We start from the raw sequence: 24,349 nt of genomic DNA, 5'->3' as shown, positions 1-24,349 counted from the left end.
ATTCCACCTGTGCCCTCATGTTTCAGCGGAAGACCTCAGATTTGCAAGAAAACTGTCAGCCACTGTGCTAATTCCCTGTGTTATTTTCAACACTTCTGCCTTGTCACCTCTTAATCTGTTTAATTAAACTAAAAAGATTCAGCCTAATCCATTGCTCTTCACAACACATACTATGCAGTTTGTGTCAGTCTAGTAGTCTTTTATAGCATGGATATATCTTTTTATAATATTGATATATAAACAGCACACAGTATACAGATATGTTTAAGCATAACCTCCCTCAATTTGTACATATAGCCCAACATCCTATTAGCCTTACTAGAAATTCCTTGACAAGTACAGTTCAACTCCCAATTCCTTCTATTCTCAAGTTTTAGACCCCCATTAAACTTCATTTGCCTCCCATCTATTAAATTCTGAGTTCTGTATAGGTCCATTGTCAATTCACTTGTTGAACCTAGGGGATCTGCAAACTAACCTAGCTTTTTAGTGAAATTCCTATTTGGCATATTTACATAAAATAAAAAGATACACACTAGGCAAACTAGCCTATATTTAAGAGATATATATTAAATTTGTTTGATAGACATTGTATCTGTATTCAATTCAAAATACTTTCCTATCTATCCACAGAAGGTAGAATGTACCTACCTCATCATAAACACTCTCAATCTCATTGAGCAGGCTCTTTGAACGAAGTGCCTTGATATCATTCTGCTTGAAGTTGACACCTTGATGATCCAGAGACTTCAAATATGCTTTCTCGTACTGCTCTCGCCAGATCTTGTTAAAACCTTGTTGTGCTTCCCGCCACTCCTCCTCCTTTGCTTTCAACCTGATGATTATATGAATTTATGATAACTTTGTTCACAAAAAAAATTTGACAGCACATTTCCCTACTCCTTTTTCACCTTAACAGCTATTTCAGTTTAGTCAAATGACACGGTATCTCCCATTATTAAGTCTGATGTGGCATGTTGCTCACCTCTTTAGTACAATAGGGACAGCAGTAACAGGATTCTTTTTCAGCCCCTCAATAATCTCTGCTGCTTTATCACCATATATGCGATAGATGGCCCGCCGCTGGATGACTTCTGAAGTACCACCAAGGCAGTCATCTAGCCGAAACTTATCCTGGTCCTCCTGGGACAGCCGTGTAAACTTCTTCTGTACACTCTCCAAGACACGAATGGTTGCAAGGTTTGTCTCTAGCACAACATCCAGCTGTGCATTACAGAAAACAAAATATTCCTTTATATGTACTTGAAAAAGGATGCCTTTTTGTTAATACAAAAACACGCACTTAATTACATTTAATGTAATCCGTCTGGCTTCTCACCTCAAAACGCTCATCCTCACAGCGGTGTAGCTGCTCTTCATAGGGAGTTTTCTTTGAACTAACAAATGTTGAGTCTTCTGACCAAGAAGGAAATGAAACCCAAGTATCATTCAGAACCTTTACCAAAAGCAGAAAGGCATTAAAAATATATACGTATTTTCAATAAAAAAAAAAAAGACCATAAAGATAATCTGACATGCTACTTTCATACACAAAGGCAATCTCACAAATTGGTTATATTTACCAGTAAACTCCTGGACTAAGGTAATCTGAATTAGAGCTGGAGTTGCTGTTGTGGGAGACTCAGTTTAGGAAATTTTCACAATTCAGTGAGATCATCAAGAACCTACATTTTGTCTATTAACAAAGCTGTGAAATATCAACATCATACATACACAGCATCATGGCAGCCATGCATACAAAGTGCTAATGCTAACACTTCTTTTGAAGTGAACCAATCAAAAGAAACTCCAAAAGCAGTGCATATGCCTACAGCTAGCTACAGTTTTCACTCTTAAGCATGGTGGTTTATTTCTTTTGTAAGTCTAGCTATTTAATAAAAAGTATAAAAACTGGATGAATTCTAAGGAGCTACTCAATACTTTCTTCCTAGGCTCACATGTTAAGTCCAGGATCCCCTAGGTGAACCTGTCAGCCATCAGCTTTACAAGCACTTCCATGTCAGTTAATAGAAGAATAAATCAGTACCTACAAACCTACAAGAATGGGTGTTCAGGACTTCTGCTTCAAATGGTAAATGCTTACAATTACAAATATGGCAGTGTTAGTGAAGTACATTGAAAATGACCGTCTATAGGACTTGCTTCAAAATAAATAAAATAATAATGATATGCATTGAATTCTTGCTGTGTTTGTCTCTAAAAATTATTTTTTTAAATCTATGTATCCATAGCATTGTTTATTCATATAAAGGTGTACTAGCGAAACAGTCAGCATATATGGTAGACTTTTAAAAGGAAGCAACCAAAATAATCGACTAAAGGGGTACATATGTTATTACGCACAAAAAAGGCTAATGAAATGCAGAGCTTGAGATGAGTGCAAACATTGCCAGACTTAAATGCACAGAAAGGTAGCCCCATAAAACATACAGTATCTGACATCTTGTTACATAGAGTGTGTGTACAGAGTGTACATGGATGTGAACTGATGCCACAGAGACTGGAAATCTGTGTTAGGAATTCTTGGAGACTAATATTGTGCAAAGATGGCTCATCTACTTGTTCTAATGGCCTTGCAGTATCACTAGCTCTACACACTCACACACATACCTCTTTACAGATGGCTGTCCTGCCACTGCACTTAGGCTGCTGGTAGGTCTTAGGTAGAGCTCTATAGCTGGATCCCAGCCGCTTGCAGGAGGCATAATCAATCTCCCGGCCGCTGCCTTCCATATAACGGTCTGACAGAAGGGCAGGTGCATGAGACAGTTCTTTTTCACCCAGGAAAGACTTGAACTGAGCAAAAAGTTCTGGAAATTTCCTGTCAGTTTCAGGAAAAAAGTCATATTTCCATTTAGCAGACATATAATTATTAGATATGTTAAAAAGATTAGGTGCATTGACCCTTCTCACCCCAGAAAAGGGGTCACAAGCTGTAATAGCTCAGCCCCAGAGACCACTTCCTGATTGAAGAGTGCAATGCAGCGGAGAAAATTCTCATACACCTCCTGGCTTTTTAAGAGTCTGCGTACCTGTTAGAAATTACAAAAATAAAAATAAACAAAATATGTACAGCATGTGCAGTTTTTTCCTAGGATGACTACAGAATGCACATTTATGGTGTTTAACTAAGAAGCACCAACAATCCCATCCCTCATCTAATTGTCTGCAAAGAGAAAACACCTATTTGTTTTACCTTGTCAAAAAAGGTGAACTCTCTTAAGACGCCATGCCTCCCCACAGCAGCAAAGGATGGGTCTTTTGTACAGGACAGCCTCAATTTTTTCTAAAAGAAAAAAAAAACAGGATTAGTAATAAAGATGGTGACAAAGTTGGTAGTATACAGACTGCAGAAAACCCTTGTAAGAACTCCATTAAGTTCTGGTGGGTTTGGCCAGGGACAATGAGCCACTCAATGCTAATGTTTAATGCCCATATAAAACAACATTTGTTCACACAAATGCTCCATTTTACTTTTAATACAAAATAATTCCTGGCAAAGTATGGGGTGAAGACCTATTGAAAATAGATCAAAATCAGGCAAAGATTAAAATTCATTGTACATTTATTTATAAAGTGCATTATGAAAACATGCAGTTGGACATTTATCTGTTGAAGCTCATTATCTCATCACTTATTCAAAACAGTCAGGGCACTTTAGTAAAATGTAGAGTGAAACCAAACACCTACCAGTGTGACTCACACACCATGCTGTTCAGCTAGCACTTATCTATCTGTCAAGTAGAACTTATTTGGTTATGTTTTAGTCACACTGGACACTTCTAACTTTGACATTTGATACTGGTAATGATAGAAACTAATAACAGTTTATTAGTGGGAATCTCCCCCAAGAATTTCCTTTTTTGGCAAAGGACTTAACATTTTACTTTCATTAGGGCTGCTGTTAATTTGAGTTTTTGTTTTCCCTCTCCTCTGCTGTCACCAGCTTATATCTCAATTCATATGTTAATATTGATTTACAGTAATCTGGCATTCTGTTTATGCTTCACCATTAAAATGTATTTCTGATTAACTTGGTGCATGTGTTCATCTATACAAATGTTGTAAGCTTTAGAAAACGTATTGTATTCTAAAATTTTAAATATATATGTAAGTGCTCTTAGCCAATAATCATTAAGAAGTACTATGCAAGCACCTCATAATTAGAAAATTGTAAATGTGACTTAAATCCACAATAAGGAAGACAAAAATGGACCAATTAGTCTTGCTTCTGTGCTGTACATGCTGAAATGTGTCTCGAAGTGCGTTTGCCGCGTCTGTGGAAGATTATTTGTCTGTTGCCGAGGCAGGGCAACAGCAGGCTCACAGCGCTGCAGTGAAGTGACACAAAAGCGAATCCTAAAAGGTCGTGGTCACACTATAAGTCCCTGTTCTTGCACCCCAAAACATGAGGCCTTGTCTCAGTAATTTAGCAAAACCAGCTTTATTCAGCTTGAAACAGGAACAGCAGGGTTATTTATTGAAGCGTGATCTGCTACTCTCCTATACACAGACACAGCAGTCAGGCAGGGCCATGGCCAGGTTAGTGGCCAAGTAATCCTGTGCCCTGTATTTACAATGTGCCTTGCATCACCCATCAAGATCTTTTCTGTTTGCTTCACTGGCGAGCCGCAGCAGAGCTGTGAGCCAGCTGTTGCCCCGGCAATGGATAAACAGTCTTCCACAGACGCGGTGATCGCACTTCGGTGTGTTGTCCACTTTGGGGAGGTCCCAAGAGAGTTTAGAAACTTCACATTTTCTTGAATGAGTGCCACATTAATAGGAATGTTTCTTGAACGAGCATCTCTGAACCGCATAAAAACGGCTTTTTTGACATCTTCAAATGCAGCAGTTCACATACGTTTGCAACCCGAGATTTTTCTTCTTGTTTTGCTCGGTCTTTCAAGAAAGTTGACAGTGTTGATGGTGAAATTCTCAATTCACTGGCAATGTCTTTTTTCTTTTTGGTGCAATCGAGAGCTTCAAAAATTAAGTTTTTTTTTCTAATATGAACGGTTATCGTTTTTTCGTGTCTGTCACTTCTATAGGAGGGTGACAATGAGTTAAATTCCAATGGATGTTTTTCAAAGGTTGACAAGCACTAAGCAAAAAGGTATCACTGAAAACCACCGAAAACAAAAACAGCAAAACAGTATGAGGTAAGTTCAAAGAAATTTTTTTTTTTTTACAGTTTGTGTTTGGGGTTCGTTGTACATAACTGAGCTGCGACCACAGAACTAACTGATCTGGGAATGATTCATTCAGGCATTTCAAGGTCTTTTGAGAACTTTGTTGTAATGAAAGTATCTGCTGAATTTATTTCGTAGTAACGACATTTCTATAGACTCATGTCATATGGGGAAACCGTTGGGACCATAAAAATACTTTGTTGTAAAGATATTCGTTGTAACAGAATTTTGTATTTTGGTATAACCAAAAATAAAATTAGAAAGAAGAGTACCTGTATGAAAATAGTATACTAAATAACAGCCAACATGGATTTAGGGTAGGACATTCCTGCCAAACCGATCTTTTAAGACTTTTTTGAATGGGCATCTAGAGTTGCAGACAAAAGCAAAGCAATTTATTTATAGTTTCGAAAAACCTTTTATACTGTTCCCACACCAAAGAGTAATACAGAAACTATAACTTTAGGTATCAGAAGTAGCCTGTGATTTTGAAAACTGGACTTAAAGTTGATTAATTAGTTGGAGGCAGAGGGTACAGATAACAGACGAGTTCTCCATGGGGGAAACATCAGTTGAGTGCCTCTGGAATCTGTTGTTGAACCATTACTTTTTCTAATTTATATTAATGATATAGATTCTGGATAGTTAATAAAACTGCTGAAATTTGCAGATAACACTAAAATTACAGGGATAAGAGAAAAAACAATTTAAAAAGACCTGGACAACCTTCAAAACTGGGAGAATAGTTGGACAATAGTGGTTTAATGTAGAAAAAAGTGCAAAGTGCTATACATATGTATATTTTTATTGGGGGGAAAGGAATATTAACATTAAGATGGGAGACACAGCATTTTTCAAAACACAGTCTGAAAAGGATTTAGAGGTTCATGTTAAACCACAATTCTCATCAGCTAGGCACTGTATAGTAGCAATTAAAAAAGGCAAATAAAATGTAAGACAATATTATAAAACCTATTCAATATAAACTGAATAATATTTTGCTCTGACTATACAGCACACTCCATGAGATAGCATTTTGAGTATATTATATGCAGCTCTGGTCACCACGCTTCCAGAAATACATGGCAGCATTTAAGAGTGTGCAGAGGAAACCAACCACGTGCATCCCGGGACTAACAAATATATTCTACTCTTACCTGCCCTAGGAGGGGAACCTCTATGGTCTCAAGCATAGGCTCTATGGGGACCTAATCCAGGTCTTCAAAATTCTCAAAAGGTATTGATAAAGTTGATCCAACAGAATATTTTAGATTTAATGGTGAAGCATATACTCAAGAACAATGATGGAAATCAAATGAAGTGCATTGAACAGTTAAGCTAAAAGTACTTCTTCATACATAGGAATTATAGGAATTGCGAATAATGAAGCTGAAGCGGAATCCCTGACATACTTTAAAAAAAGTATCTGGAGGAGATATTGGTACACCTTCGCTCTTAGCTAACCAAACAAGCTTGGTGGGGTGAATGGACCATCTGTCACATTTCTCATGGTCTACATTAAAATGAAAATTGTTTCCAATAATGTAAACTTGCATATCTCACCTTAATCTGAGGTGCCATGTGGGGCATCAATGTTGGCCTTGAGCGCTTCTTACTGGACTTTCCCATTTCATCATCTTCAGATTTTTTTGTCTGTTCTCTCCCAGATAATGCATTGCCTGTGAACTGTAATGAAAAGGCAGTGCCGAGGCACATGAGAATAGCACATAACTGCTGATGGAAAAAAGCCTATGCCTGAAGAGACTTGCAATTACGTGAAAAAGAAATACAATCTGCGCTGTCACCTACAATTAAATATACAGTTAAGACCATAAGCATTTGGACAGTGACACAATTTTCATAATATTGACACTGTACACCATCACAATAGATTTGAAACAAAGCAATCACTACATAATTGAACTGTAGACTTTTCAGCTTTATTTAAGGGGTTTACCTAAAATATCATATTAGCCGTTCAGGAATGACAGCCATTTTTCCATTATCAGGGGCTCAAAAATATTTGGACAAATGATTGACAAGCTGTTCCATAGCCAGGTGTGAGCAGATCCCTCATTACTTCATTAACATTAAGCAAGTAAAAGGTCTGGAATTGACGTCAAATGTGGAATTTGGATTTGGAACATGTTACTGTGAGCTCTCAAAACCCAGCAACAGGGGATGCACAAACCAGTGCGTTTCTTCGTGCCAGTCCCAAGCCCGGATGAATGGGGAGGGTTATGTCAGTAAGGGCATCCGGTGTAAAGTTTTGCCAAAATCAACATGCGGACAACAATTCTGGATGATCTGTTGTGGCAACCCCTCACGGGAGCAGCCGAAAGAAGAAAAAGAAGAAGACTGTGAACTCTCAATATGAAGTCCAATGAGCTGTACATAAAAGTAAAAACAGCCCATGATCAGGCAACAAAACAAACTGTTTAGAGTGATAGCAGAAACATGAGGAGTGGTCAAATCAACCATTTGGTACATTATTAAAAAGAAGGAACAAATGGTAAACTCAGCAACACCAGAAGGTCTGGAAACTACAGAAGACAAATGTGCTAAGATGATTGCAGAGTTCTGTCCTTGGTGAAGAAGAACCCATTCACAACATTTAGCCAAACCAAGAACACTCTCTGAGAGGTAGACTGATCACTGCCAAAGTCTACAACCAAGAGAAGACTTCATGACAGTAAAGACAGTTGGTCTACCACAAGGTGCAATCCACAGGTAAACATCAAGCATAGGAAGGACAAATTAGACTTTGCCAGAAAATATTTTTTAAAAGTCTAACGAGTTCTGGAAGAATTTTCTTTGGACAAAGGAAACCAAGATCAATATATACCAGAAAGTTGGAAAGAGAAGAGTATGGAAAAGAGAAGAAACAGCTCATGATTCGATGAACACCACATTATCTGTGAAACATGGTGAAGGCAGATTTATGGCACTATCATGCATGGCTATAAATGGAAGTCAGTCACTAGTGTTTATTGATTATATGACTGCTGACGGAAGTAACAGGATGAATTCTGAAGGGTATAGGGCTGTACTACCTGCCGAGATTCAGCCAAATGCTACAAAAGTGATGAGACGACACTTCAAAGTACAGATGGACAATAAGCCAAAGCATACTGTGAAAGTAAGCCAAGTGCTTTTCAATGCAAAGTAGTGTAATATCCTTCAAAAGCCAAGTCAAACAATTGACCTCAACCTAATTAGACATGCATTTCACTTGCTGAAGACAAAACTGTTGGCAGAAAGTCCAACGAACAAACAGCAACTAAAGACAGCTGTAGTTAAAGCCTGGCAAAGCATCAGTGGACATGGTCATGGGTTCCAGACTTGACCATTTTCAATATTTGGTTGAAAATCCTAAACAGTCATTATATTTGATTATGTTAGTTTGTCCAAATACATTTGAGCCCCTGGAAATGGGGGTTGGGGCTACAAAGAAAAAAGGCTGTTATTCCTAAACAGCGCATACAATATGTTTGGTAAACCCCTAAAAGTAAAGCTGAAAGTCTACACTTCAATCACATAATGATTGTTTTATTTCAAATCCATTGTGGTGGCGTACAGAGCCAAGTTAATGAAAACTGAGTCACTGTCCAAATACTTATGGACCTAAAAAGGTATCAGGTCAACTCACCAATGATCTTTTAGCATCAGGTAAGAACTGCCCAAATTCAGCCAGCAAATCTTCCTGGCCTTTAAAAAGACTGGCCACTTTGGAAAAGACTTCATCTTCAGTCATGCCACTGCCAGGTCGGCCCTTCAATTCCTTGGCATCCAACTGTTCTTTCTAATTTCATAAAAAGTGAAAATTTAGCACAGCTGCATTTAAGAAGAAAAAGAAGAAGAGAAAAAAAGCAGTCAACACAACTGAATATTCTGTACAGCACACTGCTGGGTCCTGTGAAAATGCTTACTCAAGGGCAAATAATTTTAATTTAGAGGTGCTTGGGGGGAAAAAAAAGTATGATATAAGCCCACGTTTCCCCTCAAGAGTCAATGCTGTGAAGAAAATTTAACAAGTGTTTAAATGTATTAATTCCTAAATATATATTTCTATTAAATGAACATGAAAAATACACCAAGGGTGGGTTAAAAAATACCAGTCACGAGGATTATAGGAAGGAATGAGTAAAAGTTTCAAAACTATTAATTGCACTCAAATACAAGAAGAACAGAATAATAATCACGTTCCAAAGATTTTCACAGCACAACATGCAGAGTGCACAATATTAAAAACGGGCAAATAGTCCTGTCGCCCATCTAAAAGAGGACCCAAAGTCAATATTCTGTAATCATATTTGACTAAACCATTGAGATCATATGCAAGTGTGTTGTGGAGACTCATTCTATAGGACAAAAGCACAGCTGTGGAGGGGTTTCCATTAGCTTGTTTATTTTCATTAATAAATAATCTTCTGCTTCTTTCAAATTTTTGTATGAAGATCTTTCTTTCTAATGTTTCTGCCCTGTGACATTACAGCAGTGTAATATATATTGTAACAACAACAATCCATAGCAATACATATAGCAATATAGCAATCCATAGAGACCATGCCAGTTTCTTTCCTCAACAGTTTTGCAGATGCCGAAATTGCACCTTTCTTGCTCTTATTTTGATTCTTTCCAAATCTGATGCCTTTCCAGAGGAAAAAAAATGTTTATTATCTCAAAATGATTTTTAGGTTCAGAGGTAAGGTAGACTACTTGTCTAAGTTACAAGTGATCTTCAGTGCAAACAAGGAGACCTTGGTACAAGCTCTCAGTTCTAGGGACACAAGGGCACAATTCTTGGGACAACAAACAACTAATTTCCACCAACCCCATTAAAAAAACAAACAAAACTCTGAAGTTGATAGAGAGAGAATTGTACATTTGTTATGTTTACTTACAAACTCAAGGCAACTGCTGAAAAGTCTTAAACACACTTACATACATGTTTATAGAAATGCCCAGCATTAACACCATGTCCAAGATCTCTGCAGGAAATTCTAAAGTCATGGCTCAGTGTTTATATTGGCTTACACATCAGTTTTCTGACCATAAGCCCCGACATATGCCCGGATGTATGACACAGCTACACCCTGCAACTGTCATCCATCTTAGGGTCTGTTCTTACTCTATATCAGATGAGAAATATTGGCTCTGACTGTCCATAACCCTGTAATAAAATGATTGGGAAAGGAAAATGAATGGATGGACATGTCAGGATATGTGAAATACAGAAATAAGGCTCTCACAGTGTATTTATGTCAGTCAGCAGTAATGTTATCTGAAAAACTGTATGTTTTGTAAAAATAACAATGGATTTCATATTAAACTGAATAGTCGTTTGAAAAGTAGCCATTTCTGCACCCACACTAATATATATGAAACCTTAGAAAGATGTAATGTGTTTCTTCCACAGTCTTGCGAAACTCCTTTCCAAAGATTTAATTCCAAACATCTGGGTAAAGCAGAGGAAAAAGTCAGTTCAGGATCCTTATGCTAGTCAACTTGCAGCATGTCTAGTCTCTCTAGCCACCGAATGAATTCAAATAACATTTGCGGTACTTCTAATCTAGCGCAGAGGTTAGTCTTTAGAAAATTAACAGACCTTGGCTTTTCACCCTGAAACATTAAGTATTTTGACATTTTTCATCCCCTTCTTATCTTATCCAATCTTGTTTTAGCTCCATTCCAGGAGACCAGAAGAAATATTCAGGCCCAGGCCATGAGGGATACATCTACACCAAATAAGCCATTTTAAAATATAATCAAATAAGCTATCATTACTCATGTGGTATGGAATGTCTGATGTATGGTGAACTGTGATCACGCATTGACATTAATTAGCAATTTTTTTATTTATTAACTTCAAATTGCATTTGGCAGCCAGTGGGTTACTGTAAATTGAGAATTAAACATCAGGATGAATTCTGCAATGTCCTCATTCTTTAATTTTTCTTTTAAGGTAATGAGAAATTTGAACTACTTTAAATAGAAATAAATTTATTTTAACAAAATTAGCTGAGGTAAACTATTTTATACTACAGAATGAAGTTTATGAATTTCTTCTGAAATTGTGTTGAATTCAGCAGCTGTGAATTAAGGTAAAAGGTTAAAAAGGTGACATATTTTATATAAAAAAAAGGCTTTCCTAGCAGGCCGTTACTGAATAAGCCAATAAGTCATGATATATCCCAAGCAGACAAACTGAGGAAGTAAACAGAATAATTTATCTGATGGTGCATCAAAAAAATAAAGAAAAGAGACATGCAACTTCAGCTGAAAATAGACTTCTTCAGGTCTGCACATTCCTGACAAGCTGACATAACAGTCCAACACTAGAGGGAGCTCTTGACTTGACAACCATTGCAGAAGCCATCAGTATTGTCAGAAATTCAAGATGCTTCCTTATGTCTGCTATAGAAACTTCTCCTGGTGCCTCTTCAAATTTAAGACAATGGTTGGGGAGTTTTCTAGGTACAAATCAATGAAGACCTCTCTCATTGCAGGTCTCAAAGGGGAACACGATGCAAACGTTAAACAGCTGCATTGAGTTGTAGGATTTTTAAGCCCAGAAATGTGCACATAAGCTACATGCAATAAATAAATAAATAAATAAATAATGGGCTGCAGGTAACAACATACTAAATGGTTATAGTAAATTACATTTTTGTCATTGTGATGGTGGATACAGTATTTATTTTTTAGCAAGATCTATTAAGCAACAAAACATATTTTCACCAGTTAATACAGAGTGGAGACCTGCAACATCTGTGCTCCATATGTCTTAAAAGGGAGCCAGTTTGAATAATGTCAGTTTCCTTTGAGCAATACTCAAGCACTGTATTCCAAACAATAAATAATCAGGACATTCACTAGTAATTAAATGCAACTTGCAATACAATCTAGAGTTCAGTCACACACCCTGTGACACATCTTGTGAAATTTTCAGAGGACTACACCTCCAGCATTGATTTTACTAAGCAAAAAAACACATATCTGCTGTTGGGTTCAGAGATAAAAATTGCAATTTTTTTTTAATAAATAAAGTAAATATATATAAGTACACACATATTATATATAAACAAAATCAATTATCACACAGCTCACACACAAAATAATATCTTTTACCATGATATTTTCATTCTATAAACAGGATTAAGAAAGTAGACAATAATATAATGCTTCAAACATTTAGCCCCCACTGCAGAAGAAGGATTGAATAGAGTAAAGAAAACATGTATGAGTGAGGCATGCAATGAAAACTGCAGGAAAAAAACAAGTTAGAAAATGTACTCATGATGTTAACTCGCAGTTGTGTTTGGGGCCTTATTTACTTGATATGAAAGCTGGAGCATTTCACATTTGTTGAATTACTTCATCCAAGAGTTTGAAGCATTTCTGCTTATTAATTATGTTTGTAATAGTGAGTCGTATTAAAAAAAAAGTGATAATATAATGTAATTATATATGTTAGTACATTACATTAAATACTGTATACAGTTTTTAAGAGTACTTTTACATATCATGTAGGTAAAAATGTTGCCTACATAGGAGTATGGTGGCTCAATAGCTTTCATACAGAGTAGATTCCAATTCAAGTGATATAAAATTGACACTGATTGATGTTTCTTAGTGGTGGAGGGGCTTGTGACTAATTGTTCAGATTTATTAAACATAAAATTTTTTAAAGTACATCAAATAGGAGTAGTCCCCAATAATTACTGAAAAAAAACAACTAATATACAATAACCAATGCTGCCATATAGTTATCATCAATATCAATCTATAAAAAGAAGAAAAGCAATTAAAATAAATACCCATCCAGCTATCAGTTAAAACCCAGTAATTCATTAAAATTATTTGTTTTATTATATTTATTTACATATGTTATGAAATTAGGCATAGTGTAGAATGCCTAGGAAATCTATATAATGCTGAAAATGGCACATCAAAGTATTAAACTATTAAAATTTCAAACATTTCCTAGGCATTCCATGTAATGCCAAAAGGCAAACCAGCAAGTTGTTCTTTATAATGCCCAAGTACTACATACAATACGAAAATAATTAACTTTATTTGAATTAGCAAACAATTTCCAAAAATCAAGCTAACATAACAGCAGAGCTAGGCTTGGCATTTCTCCACACCCTAAACACCGAAACCAGATATTTCTATTTTAAAAAAAAAGAAAAACCCAAGCGAACACACTTGCGCCTCAGAATGTCCTCCTAGCCAGACTTGACACCTGCAGCTATCTGTATCACAGGTCCATGAGCATATTAGCACAAAATGGCACCATTAAGCCCCAGAAAGTCTACAACTTTAAACAACCTTAGTTGGACCAGGTATACAAGGCAGCTTTCAAGGTGCATGCCCTCTGTAGCAGGCAACAATGTCCCACTTGTTTCCTGTGAGGGATGAGCATGCTGCATTACTTCAGTCTAAAGGAACTTCACTGGCCTCTATCTTTAGTAATATCCTCCAGGGGCACCACATCTACTCTTGCATATGTTGAAATTCTATAATTAGGTAGTGTGGCTGACATGCAATTGTAATCACAGTGCTACCCAAAGCAAAGCACCACTAGAAGCTATGAAAGGCTACCAATTGTCATCCCTTTTGTAAGGAAATGTCCTACCTGAAGGGGCTAAGGGAATTGAACAGCCAAGGCTACATGGAGACCTTTCTCAGGTCTTCACATTTTTCAAAGCATCAATGAAATTGATTGAGCAAAATACTTTTAGCTGAAGGGTAAAAAACATGCTAAAGGATAACAGTGGAAAGTAAGGGGAAATATTTATGAAGTAAGCACTTCATTTTATAAAGAATTGTTGGAATTTTGAAAATCTGGATTAGTTGTTAGGACAACTCAATTACTGCCTAACCAAAGAATTTGGATGGAGAGAAGAAATTCCTCTCATATACATTTGTTGTTATATTGTCTGCCAAGGGTGTTCTCAGATTATTTCTGGAGCATATTCTTAAATGATACAGCATACTCCCAAGTGTTTGCACATGCAGAAAACCACTGCTTAAGTCTTGGTGGGTTTTAATTCTCTCAGGTACCCAAGGTCTTAATGTTTTAATATAAGACCGAAGTAAATCTCTGCCTAAAAGGGACAGCAACCTTTTAAATGGTCTTAGATTCAAATGTTAATTTATAACAAAAGCTGGAAATAAATCTACTGTAAAGTACAGTTAACATATTTAAAACATAATAGTCTGAATAATGGATTAGTTCAACAATGGAAACCAAACTAATAAGCCAACATGATGCCTCTCCTAGAGGCTCTCAACATCAGCAGACATACCCAGGTGTCTAAAACAGAATCCGAGTCCAACTCATCAAAGCAGCCTATCAGGACTAAATGACATCCATTTCACCAGTGAGCACCCTTATGATCTTAAGGTGCATATTCATTACAAGTCCACACCAGTTTAATTCCTGCCACTGAGACATTATAATCTGCCTGTGTTCCATCTGGGAATATAAATAAGAAAACAAATGCAATTCACCTAGGAATGGTTCTTTCACTATAGAATGTCACTTTACATAAAAATGAAATTTATGTCTTCCTGTTCAGGGTCAAATCTCAGAATCAAGACAGCCACTCATTCCACAAGTTGCATGCGGGAAAGAAAGAGAAGTGTGGCTACTCTAGCATGTGAAGCCTTAACAATGAACATTTCACACTGTAAGCTCAAAAAAAAAAAAAAAAAAAACACACTACTATCAAGGTAGAGGATACACAAAATTATTTTTTAAATGAGAACACGAAAAGAAACTGAAAAATAAAGCTTTAGATGCTTAGTTACCCAACATAAACACTGTGGTATATGGGGGAGTACAGAAGGAAAAATAGGGGACTAAAATAAATCTGTTTCATACCTGGTATGTGTGCAATATCTCCAGAAAAGACCTGTAAATCTCAGGATGGTCCAGAAAGCGGTTCTTAATTTTATTGACATAGCTGATGGCGCTGTCAAACTCTATGGGGCTTGGGTCTGTGGCCACTGGCGTAGAGACAGGCAGTGCGGGGGAATCACGGCAGACAGAGGGTATTGACAGAGTTGGTGGTGGCAAAGAGGGGGTCTTCACTGGGCACTCAGTGGGGCTATCAGCTGATCGTGTACTGTCACTGTGTCCACATACCACCTCAGTAGGGGAAGCCAGAGTACTCTTAACAGGAGTGACAGAGACCTGCAAAAACATTTTGGAACATGCATTTACTATGGGAGAATTGAAGTTTTAAATGCATACACAATTTCTGCTGCTCCAAATGACTATTCTAAAGCTTAACACAGAATGTAGCATTGCTGCCTTCAAATGATCTCTTTTTAAAAAAAAAACCCTGTGTATTGTGTTCAGTCAGGTTGTATGAATAAGAAAAAAAAACAGAATATCAGGAAGGGGAAAAATACAGTGCTGTGAAAAGTTAAGTTTTGTCATTAACCTATAGAACATAATGTATATCCCTCCAAAACGTTTTTAAGAGAGAAAACTCTGACATCCATTACATTTTCTAAACACACTTAGCCAAGTTTAATGATTGCAGAAAACCAGAGCCTATAGCCTGTTCCTGGAGCACAGCAAAATACAAGAACTGACTCTGGACAGAATTCAGTCCATCACATTCATAGGACCCGATCAGAGTTGCTTGTAAGCTTAATACAGTGGTTCACAAATGCAGCGGTGCATTAATTAGCGGTGTTCTATTTTCTTATTCTGCACTAAAAAAAAAAGCACAGCAGTGTGATTTGTACTTTTAAAAAACCATTATAAACTTGGTATTTTTGCTATAGTTTTAAGTGCTTAATTCTCTTTTGTCAAATTTCTTATTAATTCCTGTGTGATTTGTTATTAGCTGCATCCTAATAATGACAATTAACAACAACCTTAACAGACACCCAGACAAAAAAAAAAAAACAAAAAAAACACTGGATGCTGAAAAACTGCAACTATTTAACCATCAGACCTACCAGCCTGCTCATTAGCAAATATTAGTTTAAATAATCACATCTAGAAAATCAGAAAAAAAAAAAATCATAATGAAAATGTTAAAAACAAAATAAAAAATAAAAATAAAAAAAACTTAGCACATTTTAATTTAAAAGTTACTGAGCTTGGTTGTGTCATTTTTACATGGACCACAAAAGCTTAGAAATTGGGAAACAATGTCTTGTTCAATAAAGCTAGGAGCCCATTTAAAAACAGAACTTAGTAAGAATAAAAATATGCAGCCACATGAGGACCCCAGGACTGAGTCTTAGAATCACTGACCTAACACACATGCCTTTTGAATCTGTGTGGAAAACGGGTATACCTGAAGAAAATCCGCTGGGAGAACAGACAAACTCCAAACAGACGCTGACAGAGCTGGAACACCACAGTTTCCCAAGAATTTTCAGGATGGAACATAAACAGCTGTATGCCTGAGCCACTTCAGAACACACATGGATTATCAATATTGCATAACTAAACTTTTGTGCATCAAAAAATTCTCTTCACCTAGTCAACCACACAACATTGCATGCTTTTGTTTTCTGCAACTGAATCCCTTCTGGTACAGGCCCAAGGGAAATACTGTGAACAGACAACTCAAAGTTCCATGAGGAGTCAAAGATCACTTACCTGACTCGATAAGGATGGCTGCAAGGAAGAAATTCCATTTTTGGGAATTTCAATCCGATAGCCTGGTGGCAAGAAGGCATTGAAGCCAAGGACTAGGTCAGGGTGTCCATGGAACAACTGGGAAACACGACTGATCACTCCTGGTGTGTCGATACTGCATTTAAAAAAAAATAAAAAATCCAGAAATGAAGGAAAACAAGTTATTTACAACAATGTTAATAGAGACCAATCAAGACAGACATACCTCTGTGACTTGAACTCTTTCATAATATCCAGAAACTTGTTGTATATACCAGGGTCATTTCCAAAGCGAATTTTTACTTGGTCCAGGTAGGACAAGGCATCCTCTACCTAAACAAGAAATGGAAAAGGTTAAGCAAGACCAGAATGAAAGGAAAAAAAACACTAAACATGTTTGTCATAATTGGTCTTAAACTGGTTAAATGCTCATAATATTTATTAATTAAATTATTAATATAATCAGGTTTTGACCATCTGTACAAGCTATAATGGCAAATAAAGGCACCAGTACTAAGCAGCAAGTATAAATTGTGAATAAATTCTTGTAACAAAAATGTGCGCACACACACATTCTCTCTATATATATATATATATATATATATATATATATATATATATACACACACACACACTACTACTATTGAGGACACCTTTATCACTTTAAAACTTTTTTGCTATTTAGAGCATTCATTTTATCCTTTTATAATATTATAATAAGGTATTAGGTTTATAAAATCATTTTTCATTCTTTTATGTGAATTAAAATATATTGGCATACAAATATCAATTGTAAGGAATTTGATATGGTGACAATTATACAAATATCAGTACAGAAATAAAACATAAAAACAACAGTAATCGTAATTCCAAAATGTAATATATACTAATCAAACTTATGTAGAGGAATTTAATGTGAAGATGTTAAAGTTCGTCCATCTTACACACAATTACTGTTATGTAATCATTCAGTCCTGTTTCTGATTGACCAAGCCAAGAGTAGCAATGGGGACAACCCAACTTACAGAAGGGTGATGATCATTGGCAGACAAGTTTAAGTACAACAAACAGTCTCTTAATGTGGATTAAATGAAAAAGAGGACTTCAGAAAGACCTATGCTGTGCACATTCCACTGTACCTCTGGGCTATATGGAAGAACTGGTCAAGAGCACCAAATTTCTTGGTGTGTACCTTGGTGGTAGCTATCCTTACTTGGACAATTATCACCACTTCCATAGCCAAGAACATGTTGCATTGTCTCCACTTCCTACATCAACTGTGCTGGTTTACCTTACCCCCTACCCCCCCATTATACAGGAGCAAAATCAAGAGCATTTCACCACCTATATCACCATCTGGTTTTGGAACTGCAGCATCTCTGGCCACAAGGTCCTACAATGGATAGTACACAGCAAAAAAGATCATTGGGACTCCTCTACCCTTCATTAAAAGGTATCTTTAATAAGCATTACATCTGCAAAGCTTACAGCATTGTGGTGGACTGCTCCCATGTTCCACTTGTCCCAGTTCCATCTGGCAGATGGAACTGTAGCATCCAAACCAGTTCTGCAGAAGCTTGTACCACTTGAACCTCTGGACTCTGTGCTCCCCATCCCATCAGGTCTGCTCCTCATAATTACAGCAGTACATTTAATGCTGTTTTTGGTATTAGGTCCAGTTATTATGTATTTATCTATTTCAATATATTGCTACCCATTACCTGTTATTTATTTAATATACACTTTATTAGCATTGTATAGTCCCTTACTTGTCTTGCACTTATGTATTGTCATATATGTATGCATGTTGCACCATGGCCCTGAGAAACACTATTTCGTATCATTGTATATTGTGAAACCGTGTATAAATGGTATGACAAAAAAGCCACTTGACTTAGACAGGGTGAAACACTTACACATTTCTGTCCGCACAAATACAGCAACTACACAGTGTAGAGTGATTTTTATCAAAATCTGAAATTCTCCACCGATATATAAAGAAAGGAGACTTAAACAATTGGCGGTGTTATTTATTTATTTTTTTAATATGATAACAACAATAGTTTACCCATGGGTCTGTTTTGGTAGTCAACGTTCGCTTAAAACGACGGTAATACAGCATTATTTATCGGGCCAATGCACAATAAAGGCGATGTGCACTTCACCGCTAGGTCACTTCACTTGTCACAAACACAAAGAAATATGCCACAGATGACATACAACATTTAAAATGCACATCACACTTGTTCCGTTTCCTCTGTCCCTAATTGGATGCCATCGATTGGTTAACTTAAATAATTTATTCAAGAACGTCTGTCTGCATATGCCCTCACCTGACCCCAAAAGTCTTATGGGTGTATGGAGAAATTGGGTGACCTATGTGCAAGTGGGACTGCCGTAAATGCAAAAGCTCGTGGACAAATAGAAGGAAGGACGAATAAGCAGATAATTTTGTGCAAACATATTTACAAAAATTCGTTTTGGGGGGAAAGGATATGGGAAAGTCGTTTATTTGGATGATGCATCTTGTTGGCATTAGGGGCATCATAGGGCCCTTTGTACTGGCAGCGTATGCAAATACTGCTCAGACAAGAGGAGCGGGAGCAGCTTGTGTAGACCTTTTGTGCTGACAGTGCACAGAAACTCAGGAATAGCCTCTAAATGCCTTACTGAAATTTAGTTTACAGCCGAAAGCCAAGCCAGTGCAAAATCAATAAGACAATACATAATTTTTCATTTTTTAGGCACACAGCGCCCCATCTTTCTTTTATGTTTTGCCTTCAGTCAGTCTAGGGATTTTTTTTTTTGCTATACGCGCACGCGCATTGCGTGCCTAGCAGAATATACACAGAAACACGCGCACGGGTACGCGCACCAAATAAAAGCTACACTAAATGAAAGTGTTGATAATTTTTCTTAAAACACATAACGACTGTTTCCGCAGTTTTCCGATGTGCACTTGCTCGTGCCACAGCGGCGATCTCGCAATTTAATGTGCATTGCGGCTAGGCAGCACACACGATACGGTATCCTTTCCAGCCGGGCCTAGTCGCTTCCTCCTCTTTACCCGCCACACACAACACCGTCACATTTACTCCAGTTATACGTACCTTGAGCTTTTGGAAGTGCTGCTGTTGTTGGGCCTGCTTCTGTACCACATAGGCCTGCTCCTGTAGCTGGCCCATCTGCTGCAGATGAGCTTGAATTTTCGCCATTGTCCCACTATAAACCCCCACCCCCCCTCCGTCACAGAAAAAAAATATTAAAGCAAACAAAAAAGAGTAAACATCACGCAGCCTCTTTGTTACGTGGCAGACATGCTTGGCTCCAAAATAAGTCGGGTTCTATATACTTGGCCCCCGCCAATACTATAAGAAAAATAATGTGTTTGTGAGCTTTATTTAAATTTCAACGTCCTGTCTCTTTAAATCCGGCGGTGCGGCGCCGCTGTTCGAGCGCAGTGACTTCCCTCGATTAGCCGCATGCGTAGTGAGACGCACCGCTTTGCATATGCCCCGCCCTACAACTGGCACTGCGCAAGTCCAGTTGAATTTTGAGTATTTACAATGGCCCGCCCCACCTCCTTTTTACTCACTTCTAGAGGTGTGCAAGAGAAATGGGGCGGGCACGGTTACTACTCAAGTTGTCAATCAGTACAGAGCACGACTTTAATAAGTCCCTTATTAGCTATGCACATTTTGTTCGCTGTAACGATGATTAATGGGATTAAAACTACCTTAAAGTTTCAGAAAATTCTGAGTGTAATGATCCTTTGATCCGCATTCCGCCTAGGCTCTAGCGTAATCTCCAGGGTACTGTTTTCGGAAGCTGACATTAAATAGCATCATCTAGATGTTCTAAATCTCAAAATCGTTTTGATGATGCCATACAGGAGCACGGTGCTGGCCCAATCTTAAATTCTAGTTTATTTATCTCGTTTGTTTAACCACATCTCCATGGTAATAAGCCTCTTTGAGTATTGGCGCGGGGAGGGGTGGTCTATTGTAGTGACGTGACGTCGGGAATAAGAAGCTTATTGTGAAAAGAAGCACGTAGGAAAAATAAACAAAACACAGAAGCATTCCAGTACTCAGCTAGAAATAAAATCAAACATAATAAAAACATGTAAGAAAATAGATGGAAGACAACAAGAATGGAAAGATAGATATCAGTTGGTATCAAGAGACTACAAAAGGAACATTTAGTCGCTGGAGGCTTTACCGACAATGGGAAATAGGGTTTGTATCGTTAACCTTGTGTCATAATAGATGGATACATATTTCTTAAACAGTGAAGTCTTTCTTTCTTTCTTTCTTTCTTTCTTTCTTTCTTTCTTTCTTTCTTTCTTTCTTTCTTGTGGTGCCAATAATCCACAGCTGTCAAGGGTTTTTGCCAACATGAATGGCAACTTCAAATATGTTCAGCATGAATAAGTAGAATTAACTCCCTGCCAAGGGTTGATTACTGAATTGTAGCAGATGTTACCAGATCATTCATTTAAGAAGGTTGACTTGAGTGAGACGATGAAGGAATGGTTGGTTATTTGCTAGCTGTAAAACTTGGTCCTGGCGTTTTTTTCCCATCTAGTTGCAATATGTTCCAGTCTGTCATTCCCAATATAAAGTGCCTAAAAGCTGATTTACTACTAAATCTCTTTTAAATGTGTTGTATGGAAGTGTCTAAGGCTAATTTAGAATTCACACACATTATGTTTTAATTTCTAAACAATAGAAAGTCTTTCTGAAGTAGCAGCTCTTTTAATTATTAGTCATGGACCAGCAACAAATGCAGATCATATATGTTTTTAGAACAGCATGATTGGTCATGTCTATTTTCTCCTCTCTCAGAAAACTAACATATGACATATGTGTGTCATCTAACTTATGTATACAGTAGACAGACATATACTGAGTGACTATGTCTCCCCATATTCAATTAGAACTGTCTGAATCTTTAGTTCTTGAATTCAATGCAGTTTTGGATGTACAAAAAAGCATTGCTGGCCAATGTGTGCCATAGCTGTTGAAAATGAGCTTGTGGTCATACTTGCTCCACTGCATCCAACAGATGGTTTAAACCATGCAGACCTCTTAACCGGGTGCCTCTGCATTAACATGTATTTAATGGTCATGTTGCAGGAACCATTCCAGGGGTTTCCTAGCTTTGTGACATTGAACTCGGAGCCAATCCCTGGCTCCCTGTAAACCCAAATTTGGATTAAATAGTCTGCGTGAATGGATTGTATCACACATGCAAGCCACAAGGACAATAGCTGCAGACCTCCAGCACTCCACTCCATTGAGGAGGTTGTCGCTTTATATTATATGTCAGTGATAACACTTGGCTGCATTATGGTTAAGAATAGGGTTGGGGCAAGGCTGGATTAAGACCTTTAGAGGCCCTAAGCACTTAAAAATGTTGTTGCCAACATTTATATCTAATTCAAAATATAAACAGCAATACATCATAAAATAAAATTTTATTTTTCAAAATGAAACAAAACTTACAGTAAGATGGAAAATAATGTTTATTTTCATATACTTCCACATTATTTATATTTGAAAAGTTTTCTCTTACTTTTTAAATTACAGAGTCTTTGATCAGATCCTTAAAACTAATCTTGCATAACACAACTGCTTCTATACTTAGTAGAGATAAGGTATTCAGCCTGCCTCTATTATTACTATTTTATTTTTATTGTATTATTGTGTATATATACTACCGGTCAAAAGTTTTTTCAGTGTTTATTTAAAGGCGCAGAGTTTAATGTCTTAATATTTCAATGAAATCAAGGGACAGAACAAATAAACAATGACAAATAAAAAATAAATCAAAGAATAATTATATGTACAAAATTGTGTTCAATTTTTTGATCAATCAAAGTAGACGCCTCTTGCTGATATAACAGTCAAACTGTAGTAACTCTTTCGATTCAGAATGCCAGTCACTCTGTGCAAGTCACCAACTCTGTCTCCAGCAAAAGAACCCCAGACCATCACACTTCCTCCTCCATGTTTGACAGTTGGCATCACACACAGAGGAATCATCCTTTCGCCAACTCGACGGCATACAAGCACTGTGCGTGATGAATTGAAGATTTCAAATTTTGAGACTTTCTTGCAGTCTGCAATGGTCCACGGCCGACATTTCAAGGCTGTTTTTTGTCCTTTAATCAATGGCTTTCTCACTGCCACTCTCCCCGTCAAAATTGCAGCACAAAATCTCCTCTTCACAGTAGAAATGGAGACTTGCCTTTTTCAACCACTGTTAAGCTGTGCTTGCATATGGTGTGTTGTGAGGTGCCTGTGACACAAGCTGGAGACCCGCAGAAACTTGTCTTCTGATTGGGTTATAACTTTGTTTCTGCCAGATCCCTTCCTTTCAGAGTTTCTTCCGGTTTTCAATTGCCTTTGGATTGTATAGGACAACACTGTACTCAGTGACACTTGGATTGTTTTTGCAATTTCTCTAAATGAAAGGCCTACACTTCTAAGGGTAATAATGCACTGTCTCGTTTCATTTGTTAATTGACATTATCACTAGAATATTTTTCAAATAGTATTTCAGAGTGTGTAATAACACATGCTGTTGCAACTCTGTTGTAAGACAGACAGAGGGTTTTTAAGTAATCAACAGAAGCTGGGACACCTGTTCAAATTGTTTGCTTCAACTTGCAAGGCCCAATTTACTTTAATTACTGTACAACATCTCTAAGTTGTAACCTCATATTTGTTTCCTGAAGCATACTCATTTGTAATATTCAGAAATTTCCTTTTTTTCTGGCAATGGAAAATTTCTGTGATGCCCCCCTTCCCTTGATGCCCTAAGCATGTGCCTATTTTGCCTAATGGTTAATCCAGCCCTGCACTGGGGATGGTTCTGTGAGTCAAGTCAAGTAAACCAAGTGACAAAAATATACAATTCAATTGGCTGTCCGATGGAGCTACTAAATTGCAGAGCTGCGGAGGTCTACAACTGGACCTATCTCTACAACTGGACCAGTCTCCACAACTGGGCCTATCTCTAAAACTGGACCAGTCTCTACAACTGGACATATCTCTACAGCTGGACCAGTCTCTACAACTGAACCAGTCTCCACAACTGAACCTATCTCTACAACTTGACCAATCTCCACAACTGGACCAATCTCCACAATTGGATCTATCTCCCTGGCTTTATGCAGGGAGAAACGGGGAAGGATAAGGGTGAAGCACAGTTATTAAATACACCTTTATTGTTTCGCTTAGAGTGGAGGACTGATGAGCGCACTCTTATGAAGTGGCTTTGACCCTTCCTCACAAGTTGCTATATAACCATCAAAGACACTGGAAGTCATTATTCAGTTTGGACTCTGATCCCATTGAGGATAGATTACTTCAGCCAAGGCCATTATGAAAGACCTGCTTGAAAATTTTGAAGTGGTGCTATCCTACACTAGTTTTGTTTTTTTGTCTTTTGCTTCTTTCATCATTGAATGGGGTTTGCT

At 37.4% G+C, this 24,349-nt stretch overlaps 2 protein-coding genes across 2 annotated transcripts in view; one reads left to right on the top strand and one right to left on the bottom strand.

The window, feature by feature from the left end:
• The window catches only part of sin3b (SIN3 transcription regulator family member B), a 29,650-nt gene extending 9,277 nt beyond the window's left edge, over positions 1 to 20,373 (bottom strand). Inside the window, exons 1-12 of the mRNA XM_039766573.1 lie at positions 19,974 to 20,373; positions 17,090 to 17,196; positions 16,846 to 16,999; positions 15,103 to 15,414; positions 8,860 to 9,012; positions 6,774 to 6,896; positions 3,218 to 3,307; positions 2,935 to 3,053; positions 2,632 to 2,842; positions 1,340 to 1,456; positions 986 to 1,224; positions 652 to 835 (exon numbers count right to left, since the gene is read on the bottom strand). Coding sequence (XP_039622507.1) covers positions 652 to 835; positions 986 to 1,224; positions 1,340 to 1,456; positions 2,632 to 2,842; positions 2,935 to 3,053; positions 3,218 to 3,307; positions 6,774 to 6,896; positions 8,860 to 9,012; positions 15,103 to 15,414; positions 16,846 to 16,999; positions 17,090 to 17,196; positions 19,974 to 20,078 — 1,914 coding nt within the window. The 5' untranslated portion in view covers positions 20,079 to 20,373. The remainder of the gene's footprint in view (positions 1 to 651; positions 836 to 985; positions 1,225 to 1,339; positions 1,457 to 2,631; positions 2,843 to 2,934; positions 3,054 to 3,217; positions 3,308 to 6,773; positions 6,897 to 8,859; positions 9,013 to 15,102; positions 15,415 to 16,845; positions 17,000 to 17,089; positions 17,197 to 19,973) is intronic.
• Positions 20,374 to 21,013: 640 nt separating this feature from the next.
• Positions 21,014 to 24,349, top strand: part of nwd1 (NACHT and WD repeat domain containing 1) — a 75,915-nt gene continuing 72,579 nt past the window's right edge. The window contains exon 1 of the mRNA XM_039766572.1: positions 21,014 to 21,101. The gene's annotated coding sequence lies outside the window, so the exon portion shown is untranslated. The remainder of the gene's footprint in view (positions 21,102 to 24,349) is intronic.

Source organism: Polypterus senegalus, chromosome 10, assembly GCF_016835505.1.
Source record: "Polypterus senegalus isolate Bchr_013 chromosome 10, ASM1683550v1, whole genome shotgun sequence".
NCBI classification, from domain to species: domain Eukaryota; kingdom Metazoa; phylum Chordata; class Cladistia; order Polypteriformes; family Polypteridae; genus Polypterus; species Polypterus senegalus.
The sequence above is the reverse complement of the archived record's forward strand: the minus strand, read 5'-3'. Positions and strand labels throughout refer to the sequence as shown.